This window comes from Plectropomus leopardus, chromosome 17, assembly GCF_026936395.1.
Source record: "Plectropomus leopardus strain MGB_pleo_1.0 chromosome 17, ASM2693639v1, whole genome shotgun sequence".
NCBI lineage: Eukaryota > Metazoa > Chordata > Actinopteri > Perciformes > Serranidae > Plectropomus > Plectropomus leopardus.
The window spans coordinates 8,927,512-8,939,876 of record NC_142192.1 but is presented as its reverse complement, the minus strand read 5'-3'; the positions used below and the strand labels follow the sequence as shown (position 1 = coordinate 8,939,876).

The window sequence follows — 12,365 nt, the reverse complement described above, 5'->3', positions numbered from 1 at the left end:
GTCACTCCTAAATGAAACGTCATGACAATGTTAACAGTAAACCAGCGTCAAACTATCAAGTTGCAGGAAATAACATAAGTTCCGTGTTCTCTGTCCACACTGAATCCAATAACTTAGTAAACAAGCCACATAGTCAACCTTGAGATGTAGTCACTTAAAAGATGGTCGAGAAGCCTACTTGATATATTGCTATGTTTGTACTTTTTAAACTGAAAACACAAACTTTGTAGTGTTACATTTACATGAAATGACACAATATAGCCAACAGCAAGTATCAACAATGGTAAGAAAGTTTTCGTTCACTGGGGATCTCCCTCCATCCAGTTGCGTTCCCTTTTAGAATTTTCTAGCAAAATGAGAGCGTGTTGTGTGGGTAACTCCTCATTTCAACTTCATGAATCATCCATTTTTTCTGTACATTGTGTTGCATTCAAACCAAGCAACTTGAATAGAAAGTCGGACAAAAGTTAAGCTCAAAACAGTGCCCCACATCGCTCCCAGGCAATCAAGACACCACTTTTGCTGCTTCAAATCAAAAACGTTGCCAAACTGGGGCAGTTTTAGTTTTCTACCATATCTTGTCTGGTCATCCCAAAAAACACATGAGCCTTCTAGCAAACAAACACAACATGGGCTGCTCTTCCCCAAAATATTACGCTAATGCTGTCATGTGGCTTATTACTGATGCAATAAAAGTTGGATTTAGCACTGTGATGCCATCAGGACAGGTTTCTGATGGAAGCTACGTTTAATATACCAAAAGATGTCATAATGACAAATGCTGGTTTAGACAGTTTGCATGAAATTAAACAGGTTTAATCTGTAAGACCAAGTCCAAGTCTTAGCCTATGTAAGCTGCACTTCTGACCTTCTATGACGATAACATAAGACTAAACATGAATAATTTGCCAACCATTCAGAGATCTTGTTGCAAGGCATGATTAATAGAATTGAATAGAATAGCTTTTTTGTCATTGAACAAAATTGTAGAACAAGATAACATTTGCTGTGCAGTACCTAAAACTATACACACATGCACACACACGTTTATATGCATACTGAATAATCCTTACTATTTGAAACTTGAGAAAAAAAGAAATTGGCTTGACTTCTTTTAATCATTGGGAAAAAGGCAAAGCAACAAAAGAAAAGATAACCTAAAAAAAATAGCAAGAAATTAGTCAAAAATACAAGAAAATTCCCTGAAAATTAGTTTAAAAAAAGAATAAATAAAATAAAATAAATTAAAGGAAATTACCTAGAAAATAGGGTTTAAAAATGATAATAATTTTGTAATATAAAGTACATAATTATGATAATTAGCTATAAATATAGTTTTCCCTTGCTTTTGTCTTTCTTCCACAGACATGTTTCCCTAGCTTTTTAGAAATAATTTTCTAAATCTACTTATTTCTTTGAATTTGTGAACATTTCTTACCAAGTTCCTCATTGCCCTTTTCCCAATGTTTTTTTTTTTTTTCAAAGAAATAACACCAGTTTGCTTGGGGTTCAAGTTTTAAATACTTCTGAAAAGCATCTGAGAGCAACATAAGAAAAGTGATGTCGCCCTAGGTTTCAAAGGGTTAAATTGTCATTGTAACTTTATCCATTAGTTTACCTTCAGATGAACAAAATGCAAAAATAACCGTTAGCTTTTTTTGACCATTTCTTTTCCTTCACTAGCTAAAGCCACCAAGAAGGTACTGCAGCCAAATGTCTAAAAAAGGTACGAATCAAAGGCAAATTGACAGGACTGGCACCAAATTTATTTAGCTTCAGTTAATCTAAGGTTGCCATGACATCAACATGATTTGGTCTGTCGAGCTTTTGTGATGAACACAGCCTGCTTTCACCACGATAATAAACAACCTTTTCTGCATCTTAACATCCTGTGTTATTTGTGTCACTTCAGCTCTGTTGTGGTCTTGTAGGAAATTCGTGACAGCTATACTGCATGCATTTTCCCAAGAGAGCACACGGTCATTAAGGGCATCAGTACCTCCCTCAAGGACAGTCTGACAGGGACAGACGAGCTGTCACCAGGGATCGAACCTTTGACCGACACTTCTGTTTATACGCCCATCCATCTATATAGAAGGTTTCCTATACACACATTCCCCATTTTAATCCAAGCTTCCATCTTCGAGGAAATAGCTCCTCCTATACTGGCCATGCTGCCCGTTTCTTTACATAGATTGGAACACCTCGTACACACACACACACACACACACACACACACACACACACACACACACACACACACACAGAGAGAGAGCACCAGCTGGATATGAGCCTGTCTGTCTTTGTTAATTTCTCATCTGCCTTTCCTGTAATGCATCAGAGAGAGAGAGAGAGACTGTGTTTGTGTGTGTCTCCAGTCCGTGTGTATGTGTGTGCACTTGTGTGTTTGCGGTCACACCCTCAGGGTAACACATGCTATCATTATGTGCCCAACAAAATTTTGTGTATTTATTAGTGTGTGCGTGTGTGTGTGTGTGTGTGTGTGTGTGTGTGTGTGTGTGTGTGTGTGCGTGCCCACTCAACATGTTCATGTCATGTCTACTTCTAATCATCTTTGAAATAATGAAGAGGTTATGGAAGACTGACAGATTGTGCGTTCAATGTACGTGTGTGTCTGAGTTTGTGTTCACATTCATAACACATGCGTTCTTCAGAAACCTCACATCTGCCAAAAGTCACTTTCTGGAGAAACTGAGAAACACTGATTTTAGCAATTTGATGGGCCTTTAATCGGAGCCTTGTTTTAGATTTGGAATGCTTCATAGTGGTTTGGGCAATGTATTTGATTTGTGTATGTGTGCGTGTATGTGCATTTAATTTTTTTTAAGTTAGTCCAATTTATATTTGTTAATGGCTCCTGCAGGACATCATCATGTCTTTGCATTCAATTATGATGAATTATGCTAAGTTTTATTGCACTCGTGACACCAGTCTGTTAATGCACATTTGCACTAGACCTCAGAGGAACAGAGCAATTGTATATAAAAAACTGTTATGGATCCACAGGGCCTGGGAACAGCTGGAAGCGCTCACTGGAGTGCAGATTCTCTTTAGTCCAATTTGCATAGCAAAATTATCACTTCTTTCAATTTAGCAGCCCGTTCAGTATGTGCAAGCTGACATTTCTAAAATCATGGCAGACAAACACAAATCTGAAATACACAAGTATATTTGGCTGTGTAGCAAATTAAAAACACCATTCGTCTGGCAATCTGTGTGAAGGAATTGAATGTGTACCCTGTTTGTGGCTAAGAGAGAAAACACAGATGAGAGATTATCAGAGCTGTGACTATCAACCTATTACAATCAACACTTATGACAAATTCACTGAGGATGGAGGAGAGCTGAGAGAAGAGGCAAGACTAATGGAGGACAGAAAAGAGAGAAGGAGGGGGGTGTGAGAAAGGTTGTGATGATGAATTCACCATGGGTTAATGTTGGTAGGAGGAGGCAAGGGAAAAGAAGAATGGGCAATTAGTGGTGGAGGAAGATGGATGGAGAGAAAAAACTACTGAGTATGGAGCAGTCAAATAACAAGAATATGAATATACGCTGCAAAACACACACTTACTCACGACTCAACAGGGGAGTTCCCAGTACAGCTAAAGTAGTAACACTAAAGTATGAGGACTTTCAAGGCAATGAAAATGTGAGAAAAGGAGAACCAAGACCACAAATGAAATTGAAAAAGACATGGAAGGAATGCTAACTGAAATTGCAATGCCCTCTAACGTTGGAAAATATCAAAGGTTTCAGATTCATGAGAAAATATGAAACAGCACACACTCACACTTGCTCCCAAGATAAATGACTACCTCTGTCCCATGAGTTACATTCAAAGGCAACAAATAAATGGACTACAACTGCATTAGGTTGTGCGACCCCGTGTTGTACTATGTACTATGAATCAATGAATGACAAAAATAATACTGCTTGCATCATCATCATACAAAACCCTTGTGCTTTAAATAGCCAGAAAATGATCAGCATATTTCGGATATTCAGTATTAGTGTTGTCAAAAATTTTGATTTATTGATATGCAAATTTTTAAACAGTTTCATTTCCCCTATGTGCTTGTGCTAGCTGCACCCTCTTGCTCTATCTTATTGTCATTGTTAACCACAGTCATTCTGCTGTTGTCTGTTACTAATCAAGGGGAGAAAAGACAGTATTGTCATGTTATAGTCTGGCTGAATTTATCTTTCAATAGCATTTTTAAATTGTATGCCCTCAATGTCAATTTTCCCATGGTATTGAAAGTTGTATTGAATATTTTTATTTTTCAAAGCATTGTTCCAAAGTAAAAATTCCAGCATCGTGACAGCACCAAAAGTATCAATGGTGTGGCAGGGGCTCAAAAAGACCAGGTCATCCGCTAACTGAAAGATCCATATTTCAATCCCCAGCTCCTTCAGTCTGAATGTTAAAGGACAAGATATTGAGCCCCAAATTGCTCCCACTGGCTGTACCAATGTTGTTTGAGTGCAAATGAATAGTTAACTGAGTAGTAGGTGGCACAGTGGTGGCAGAGGCTACCATACAGGTAGCCTCTGCCACCACTGTACCAATATGGGTGTGAATGGGTGGAAGTGACAAGTAGTTATTAAAGTGCCTTGAGTGGTTTAAAGAATGTAGGTCCATTTACCGTCAATATTTCGTTACAACAATCACCATTATTGATATATTCAGGGAATCGAAAGTAATAAAGCCCTGGTATCTAAAAAGGTATCAAGAATGATTGTTTTAAACTAACCTTTTCAATTTCAAAATTATGGTATTATAACAGCATTAAACAAGATATGGTAACCCTTTCAAACCCGAGGAAACTGGCTAAAGAAAAAAAAAAAAGTAAGTTGCAAGAAAATTACCTGAAAGTTAGTTTAAAAAATAAATTTAAAAAAAAGGAAATGACCTGAAATAAAAGTGTTTAAAATTATTAGAATTTTGTGACAGAATTTTATACATGTAAATAGCTTTTCTTTGCTTTTTTCTCTAGGCCCTGTGTCTAAAAGTGAAATACTTGTGAAAGGCATCTGAAAGCAACACAAGTGAGTGACATCACTTACAGGTTTCGAGGGGTTAATATTGAATGTATTGGCAAAATCTTTAATGTCAATATTGGTTGAATCTTTAGTTCCAATCTTTGCTAAAAGCATCTGAGACCGTGTTATATTTATGGAACTAATACTACCTTAGTAAGGTTAAAGGGAAAAAATGCTTTTGATGAAATACAGAAAAAGCCAACATTAGTCACTGATGTTAAAGACAAATCCACATTTTTACATTTCCTGGTGCTATGTCATGCCAAACTACTTCCGGAGAGGAGAGGAGAGGAGAGGAGAGGAGAGAAGAGGAGAGAAGAGGAGAGGAGAGGAAGAAAAAACAAGTAATTACAACTTGTTGGTCGGAAATGCAGGAGAGGATTAGGTGAGTGAAAGTCAAGAGGGACGGATGAGGAGAGAATGGAGTTGAGGATACAACAGAACAAAATGAAAACACACAGACACAACCACCTTACTCTCACCTCATCCCTCACATTCCTATTCTCACCTCTCCACCATGCGTCCCCCCCATTTCTCTCTCTTCCTCACTAAGTCAAAAGTATTTATATGATCAAGAGGCTGACTCTGCGACAGACACATCTCGCTCCCTGAGAAACCAGCCATAAGCCACAGGATTAAATGTGTGTTAGAGAGTCTGTGTTGCGCTAATGTTCAGTGTGAGAGTGTGCCTCTGCCTCGGCATGTGTGCACAGCGTGCTAATAGTCCAAACGCTTGTCTGTGTGACTTCACACAAAGACAATGACATGTTTTCCCCTTGTGCTCGTCAATGCGTGCATAATCTTTTGCTTGGAGCTCAGCAATAAACTTCATTATTAATCGTGCGTAGCATATCAATCGATAATTGGCAGCAGAGACTGATTACCAAAATACTCAACCGGTAACTAACGCAGGTGAATGACTAGCACTGGCGCATTAATGGGCGACATCAATCAATGACTTATAATCAACATCGGGGTTGTAAACCGCACCAATCAATCTTTGATATCCAGGGATGGGTTATAAAACCTGGTTGGAGGACCATTTCACTGCGCCTGACAGCCTGTCCAATTTAACACTGATGACCAGCATTAAATTACGAGACCCTACCAGGGGATGACTGATAAATTTCAATTTAGCCATGTTGCAAGAACAAAGCTCTACATTTCCATGGCTCGTCAATAGAAATTAAATTAGCTATTTTTAGTCCTGTGGTTTAATTAGTTGGTCACATGCTAGGGGATAGCCTTAAGAAGAACCTGTTTTAATTCCTTACCCCACCGATGACCGGGAATATATTACCCAGTTGTTCAGAGGAGAATTAGCACGAAATGATTGATTGAGTGCTGATGAAACCCAAACTGTCAGAAAAATCTGCAGAAATGTTAATCTTAGAGGTGGTGCTGAAAAGAAGCTCAGACACAGATCTGTTGCAAAGGTGCAGGTTGCGAGGCTGGCTCTCGCTTTGATTCTGACAGGCTGAATGTAGCCCGGAATACATTTAAAGCGTCTGCGAGACAGTGAAAAATGTGTGTGGGTTTTGTCTTGTGTGCATGTGCGCACATGTGCGATTTAGTATGTTTGGTGAGTAAATTAAGCCTCTGGAGCCACAGGACAAATCTGACAGACGAAAAAGGAAAGAGAGAGGGAGCCCAGAGGAGAGATGAGAGCACAGAAGAAGTGCTGAGCGGAGGAGAAGAAAAGGGGGGGCAGAAGAGAGGAGAGGTGGAGTTAAGCTGAGCAGAGCAGCAGGGAGGAGGAGTAGAGGAGAGCAGATGAAACAGAGAAGAGGGGATCAGGAGTAGAGGAAGAGCAAGAGGACAAGTACAGCAATTTTTCAGCATCTGACTCAGAGGGAAACTTCATTTGAGGTTCATTTTTTGACATTAAGTTACAAGGCATATACTGTACAAACACTTTTATAATAACCCTTCAGACAGCATCCAAAGCAAGCTGTTGTGTTGAAACCTTTCATCAGCCCTCTTTAAGACTGTCCTCTTGACCTCATTGTCATGCAAGACATTGTAGAAAACACACTCCTCGATTAAAACCAAGTATCATGACAAAAGACTACACTGGCATCTTTGAGTCAGACGTGTCACACAATGTGAGAAATTAACGTTTTTGTTCACCGGCTCCAGCAGTGTGTGAATCCATTATTTCATTACTTTACCTTCTAGATTGGTTTTTAGAACAGAACTGCAGGTCCATACAATGATTGGTTACCTGCCAATGGCCGGTAGAGTAGACTAATTCACAAGCCACCGGCCAAAATGGAACAGCATTTGGCTGGTGGCTGGTTTTAATTTGCCAGCCTCTTTTTAAAGCCTTAGTCCCCAAAATGTCAGCATGGATCAAGGGGACATTTAATTACACATTTATTTACCTTCCTTCTAAGCCTCGAAACTTAAAAAAAAAGGTGTTATTTGCTGGCTGGCTTTGCCAACTTCTGTATCTCCCTTTGACATTTTATTAACCTTTTGAAACCTGATTTATTAAAAAAAAAAAAAAAAAACATGGGAGGAAGGCAATGAGCAATGTAACAAGAAATTATAAAAGTAATAAACAAATGAAAAGTACAAGCAAAGTACAAGGAAACTTGTTTGATAAAGAAACTTCTAAATCTACTGATTTCTTGCAAATTGTGAACAGTTGTTCTGGTTTTCTCCTTTTTTTTTCTTTTTTTAAAACCAATTAACCAAGGGTTCGAAAAGTTAAAATACATGTGAAAGGCATCTGAAAGCAACACAAGACAAGTGGTGTTGCTCAAGGTTTCAAAGGGTTAATCTTAATGGGAATTTGCATATAACTCCTCTTTGGGCAGCCTCGATTACTGATGCCATGGTGAGTATTTGACACTATGAGGTCTCTCTCAGACAGCCATGAGCAGATCCATGCCAGGATCTGTGTCCCCAAAGGGGTTTAAAATGAGATCCTTTGTGCCTGAGGAAATCCCACCTTTCTTGTCTTTGTTCCTTCGACACTCTACGAATCACAATCTCTCATCTGTCCATCAGACCGTAAGAAAACCCTTTCCAAATAGGCTACAAAAAGGCTGGGTTTTTTTTTCTTTTAGAGTAAAACTACAATCCTGTGATGGTGTAAAGCCAACCGTCTAGACATTCCCAGTGTCGTTTTGTTTAATCACTGTAGAAATCCATTATATTTCTGCCCCCTCAGCCTACACATGATCTCTCTACACTGGAGGATCATACTGACTTTACAGTGGCAATGACTAATGGTCCTCAATAGCTTCTACTGTAGTTGGCATTTCAAGGTTTCCTTTTTCTTTTTGTACAGTTAACAAAAACTACAAACTTGGTCTCCACCTTTCTCCTCACCAAATCTTCGCGCACATACTTTGCAAGTTAGTTACACATCTCCTTCACTGTAAAATATATAACACTGTAATGTATATAACAAGTTGATCCACTTAACATAATCTAGGAACCCCCCACAAAATAGTACATATAAATATTAATCTTAACTTATGTTAATTGTATATCTAATTGTTAAGTTTACTTAAAATATAGCGGTATTCACTTAATTTTGTAAAGTTGTTGCAACTTAGAAATGACAAGTAAAATGACCTTGTTCTGTGTCCTGTGTAGTAACTTCAGGAAACCAAGTTTGTCTGTCTTAACTTAATCATGGCAGAGGGTTTTGCCAATTATAGAGATCTGCTAGTTCTGTTTTGTTAACATGTTTAAGAAAATACAAATATGAGTGACAAGTTTGCAACCAGCAGAATGCAGATAAAAGGCACAGACAACTTTGTTTTGTAATCCTTCTTAAACTTAGAAAGAGTAATCAAAGATTAATCAAACTTATCATTTTTAAGCTGCAACAACTTAAAAATGAGATATAAAGTAAACATAAATCAAGATTAATAGTTGTATTTGCATACATTTTTCAAGGCAATTTGTTTCCTAGATTTTCTTAAAGTAAAATCAACTTGTCAGATTTTACAGTGTTCCCTTATTCATCTTCTCATTTCCTCTCCTCTAGCCTCACTTCCTTATAAGCCCATTCTCTCACTCCCTATCCATCTTTTGCCTCCTCCTCTGTCCTCCTCTCCCTTAGATACGGTGATGAATGGTCAGTTAGTTCCCATACTACTGAAGCCTCACCTGATGCAGCAAAGGGTGTGTTTGCATGAGTGCATGTGTGTGTGTGTGTGTGTGTGCTCACTCAAATGTGTGTTAAGGCATTTCTCAACAAGATGCGACAGAGAAGCTGAAAATGTAAAGCAGAGGAAGAGCGACAAAGAAAGTAGGAGAAAGTGCGCTATACTGTGAATATTTTAACATTCTATTTCACTCAAGATGGAAAGAAGAGGGAGAGACAGGGAGAACGGAGACACAGAGATGAGGAGGAGAAAGTAAGAAAGTGTGTGTGTGTGTGTGTGTGAGAGAGAGAGAGAGAGAGAAAGAGAGAGAGACAGGGGGAGACACCCCCATTATATAACATCTTTTAACCAAAATTCAGCAGAAGAGGAACAAATGGGCATGGTGGTAGAAATTTGGGGATAAAATGCTGTGTAAGGCCTCATCACTATAAACAACTCACGTTCTCACTCACACACACACACACACACACTGAGACAAACACACTCCCGCACACACTTTGGTATAAGCAGCTCACGTTCGCTGCCACAGCCCGAGAGCTACCGCAAGAATATTTATTGGCTACCAGCTCAATGGCTGTATTGAAGAAGGATGGAGAGAGAGAGAGAGGGAGAGAGAGAGGGAGGGAGAGGGGGGAGGGAGAGAGAGAGAGAGAGAGAGAGAGAGAGAGAGAGCAAACTGAAGCAGAAAATGAGGAAAGAGGGAAAGGAAGCTGTTGCCGGTTCCATCCCTCTCTCTTTCTTTCCCTTCATCCTCCCCGTAAGCCAATTTCTATTTCTCCTCCGCAACACACCATACATACACGCACGCACCCCTCGCGGCCACACGCACACTCCCCTCTCACTCACACACGCACGCACGGACACCTCGCAGACATCCTCGCGCACGCACGCAGACACCCTCACACACTTCAACCCCACAAGCGCACACTACAAGCAGCGTCTTTCTCATGACTGCAGTAGCAAAAAAAAAAAAAAAAAACTCCCAGTCTCACCCTAACCGCGCGCCTGAGTGAGGGCGTTTATGTCACTGCGTGTGTATGTGTCGCATCCCCTTACCTTGCGCGCGTGAGGAGAGCGAGCAGAGAACCAGACTCCACAGAAAACAGCGCATCACCGTCATCCCTCCGTCCGTCATCCTCCCGTTCGTCCTCCTCTTCGTCGTCCCCCTCTTCATCCTCGCCTGTGCAGACGAGGCGTGCGCGAGACAGCGTTCCGTGCCGCTATTAGCAATATCATTTACATCAATGCATCTTCCGCGAGCCGAGCGCGAGCCCTCTAAGCTCTCACCGGGCCGCATGCTGCTTCACATCCAGAAAACCGAGAGAGGGGGAAGAGAGAGAGGGAGGGAGAGAGAAAGAGAGGGAGAGAGAGGAGAGAGACAGAGAGAGTGAGAGAGAGAGAGTGAGAGAGAGAGATAGACAGAGATAGAGGCAACGTTTTCTTTTCCTCCTCCTTCTAACATAGACTAGATAAATCCTTCATATCCGAAATTCAGTCAACATCCAGAGAGAGAAAAAGCGGAGAGACAGAGAGGGGGGAGATGGGACGGGCGCACAGGTTGTCTCTCCGTCTTTAAATCCACTCTCCGCTGCTCGTCGTCAATATCTCTCTATTCCGTCCCGCTGCCTTTCAAAAGAGTGATGGAGAGGCGAGGAGAGGTTCACATCCACACTTCCTCCGGGCTGCATCCCTTCTTCATTCTGAAAAATCCCTCTTTCTATTTGGCTCCTTATAAGCCTCCCGTGTCGTTTGGCACAGTTTGTGTCTCCTCGCTTCAAAAAAAAAATCCCCTCTGCTGTGTTTCTGCTCCCCTTAGTGTCTCAAAAAAATGGACAGGGATATTTGTTCTGTCTTTCTTTTTCTGGCCGGATAACCCTCCTCTCCTCTGTCTCCAGACTCCGTGCGCCTGACAAACCTTCCTCTTCTTCTTCTGTTTTCCTCCTCACTAACAACAGCGAGCAAAATGTTGCATCTTCACCCCTCCTGAAAGAAGACAAATTAATCACTCTCTCATCATCCCACCATTCATTTGACTTCTTTTCACATCACCATCCCTCTCATTTCCTTACCAAACAAGCCAAAAACAGAGCTTGCTGGTTCTGTTGACACAGTCCTCCTTTAGTTCTCCGCGAAAGTCCAACGAAGAAAAGATCAAATGACAATCCCTCTTCTTGTCAGAAAGCAGAGGAGACATGCATCACCCTCCTCCGCTCGGTATACTTGTGTCTTTTCTCCCGGTGTAGCGGCTGGTGCAGCGGCTGGTGCGTCTCGAGCTTCTCCCCGCCGGTACAGAGATGCTGCCTTCAAGTGCTCCTCGTACGCTCCCGCTTCCCCTCACGTGCTTTTGCGCGGAAATAATCGCGGAAAATGAACTCTGTTTAAAGTCAAATCGTTGTTTGGGTGGCTGATGGTTTATTGTGAACATCAGGCTACGCAGAGCAAACTGTGTGTACTCTTTGCAGATGCAGCAGAGTGAAAAGGACAAAATGCAGGGGCGTCCACTGGCACTGAGGAGTGGGCGCTTGCCAAAACTTACCTACGGATGTCCAAATTTGATCAAAACAAAACCAAGACTTTAGAGCAAAATTCAAACTAAAATGAAATCATATGATGGGGAATAGAGGAGAGCTGCCCTTTAGCAGTCTTACATGATGTGTTGAGCTTTTTCCCAATAGTCACATGGACCAACCAATAATGGCCTGCCTGTCATCACTCATTGATCCACTTGTCCACTGACATGAAATCAATACAAGGAAGAGTTTGGGATTTTGGGGCACGTGACAGTCACTTTAGTGAATATATTGGTCTAGTGAAGGGACACTGTTGAGTTCTTGATGACAACTAATTGATTTTCTTGTCAATATGTGTAAGCGTTTAGTAACAGATGTTTCAACTGTATGCTAAATAATACCTGCTGAAGTCCACAAGGCAAATGTGTCAGTGATGCAAAACATTGACAAAGAATGATCACCGTAATATGAATTTACATAAAATTCCAAATGATAAAACACATTGGAATATTTTGTTTAAACCAGTAATAATGTTATTTGTGATATTAGGTGTGTTATTATGGCTGTGAAACGATACATTTTTTAAAAATCACAATTAATTGTACAATTTCAATAGTTAATCGTGATTAACTTCATGTTTGTACCACTGGATTCCTTTATTCTT

General features: G+C 40.5%; 1 protein-coding gene across 3 annotated transcripts in view; it reads right to left on the bottom strand.

The window, feature by feature from the left end:
- The window catches only part of csmd3b (CUB and Sushi multiple domains 3b), a 463,214-nt gene extending 451,596 nt beyond the window's left edge, over positions 1-11,618 (bottom strand). Inside the window, exons 1-2 of one of the 3 annotated variants that reach the window (XM_088090047.1) lie at positions 11,261-11,617; positions 10,248-11,174 (exon numbers count right to left, since the gene is read on the bottom strand). In XM_088090047.1, coding sequence (XP_087946173.1) covers positions 10,248-10,488 — 241 coding nt within the window. In that variant the 5' untranslated portion in view covers positions 10,489-11,174; positions 11,261-11,617. Of the gene's footprint in view, positions 1-10,247 lie in introns of all 3 variants that reach the window. The other 2 variants (XM_088090048.1, XM_088090049.1) reach the window with 2 other exon arrangements.
- Positions 11,619-12,365: the final 747 nt, after the last annotated feature.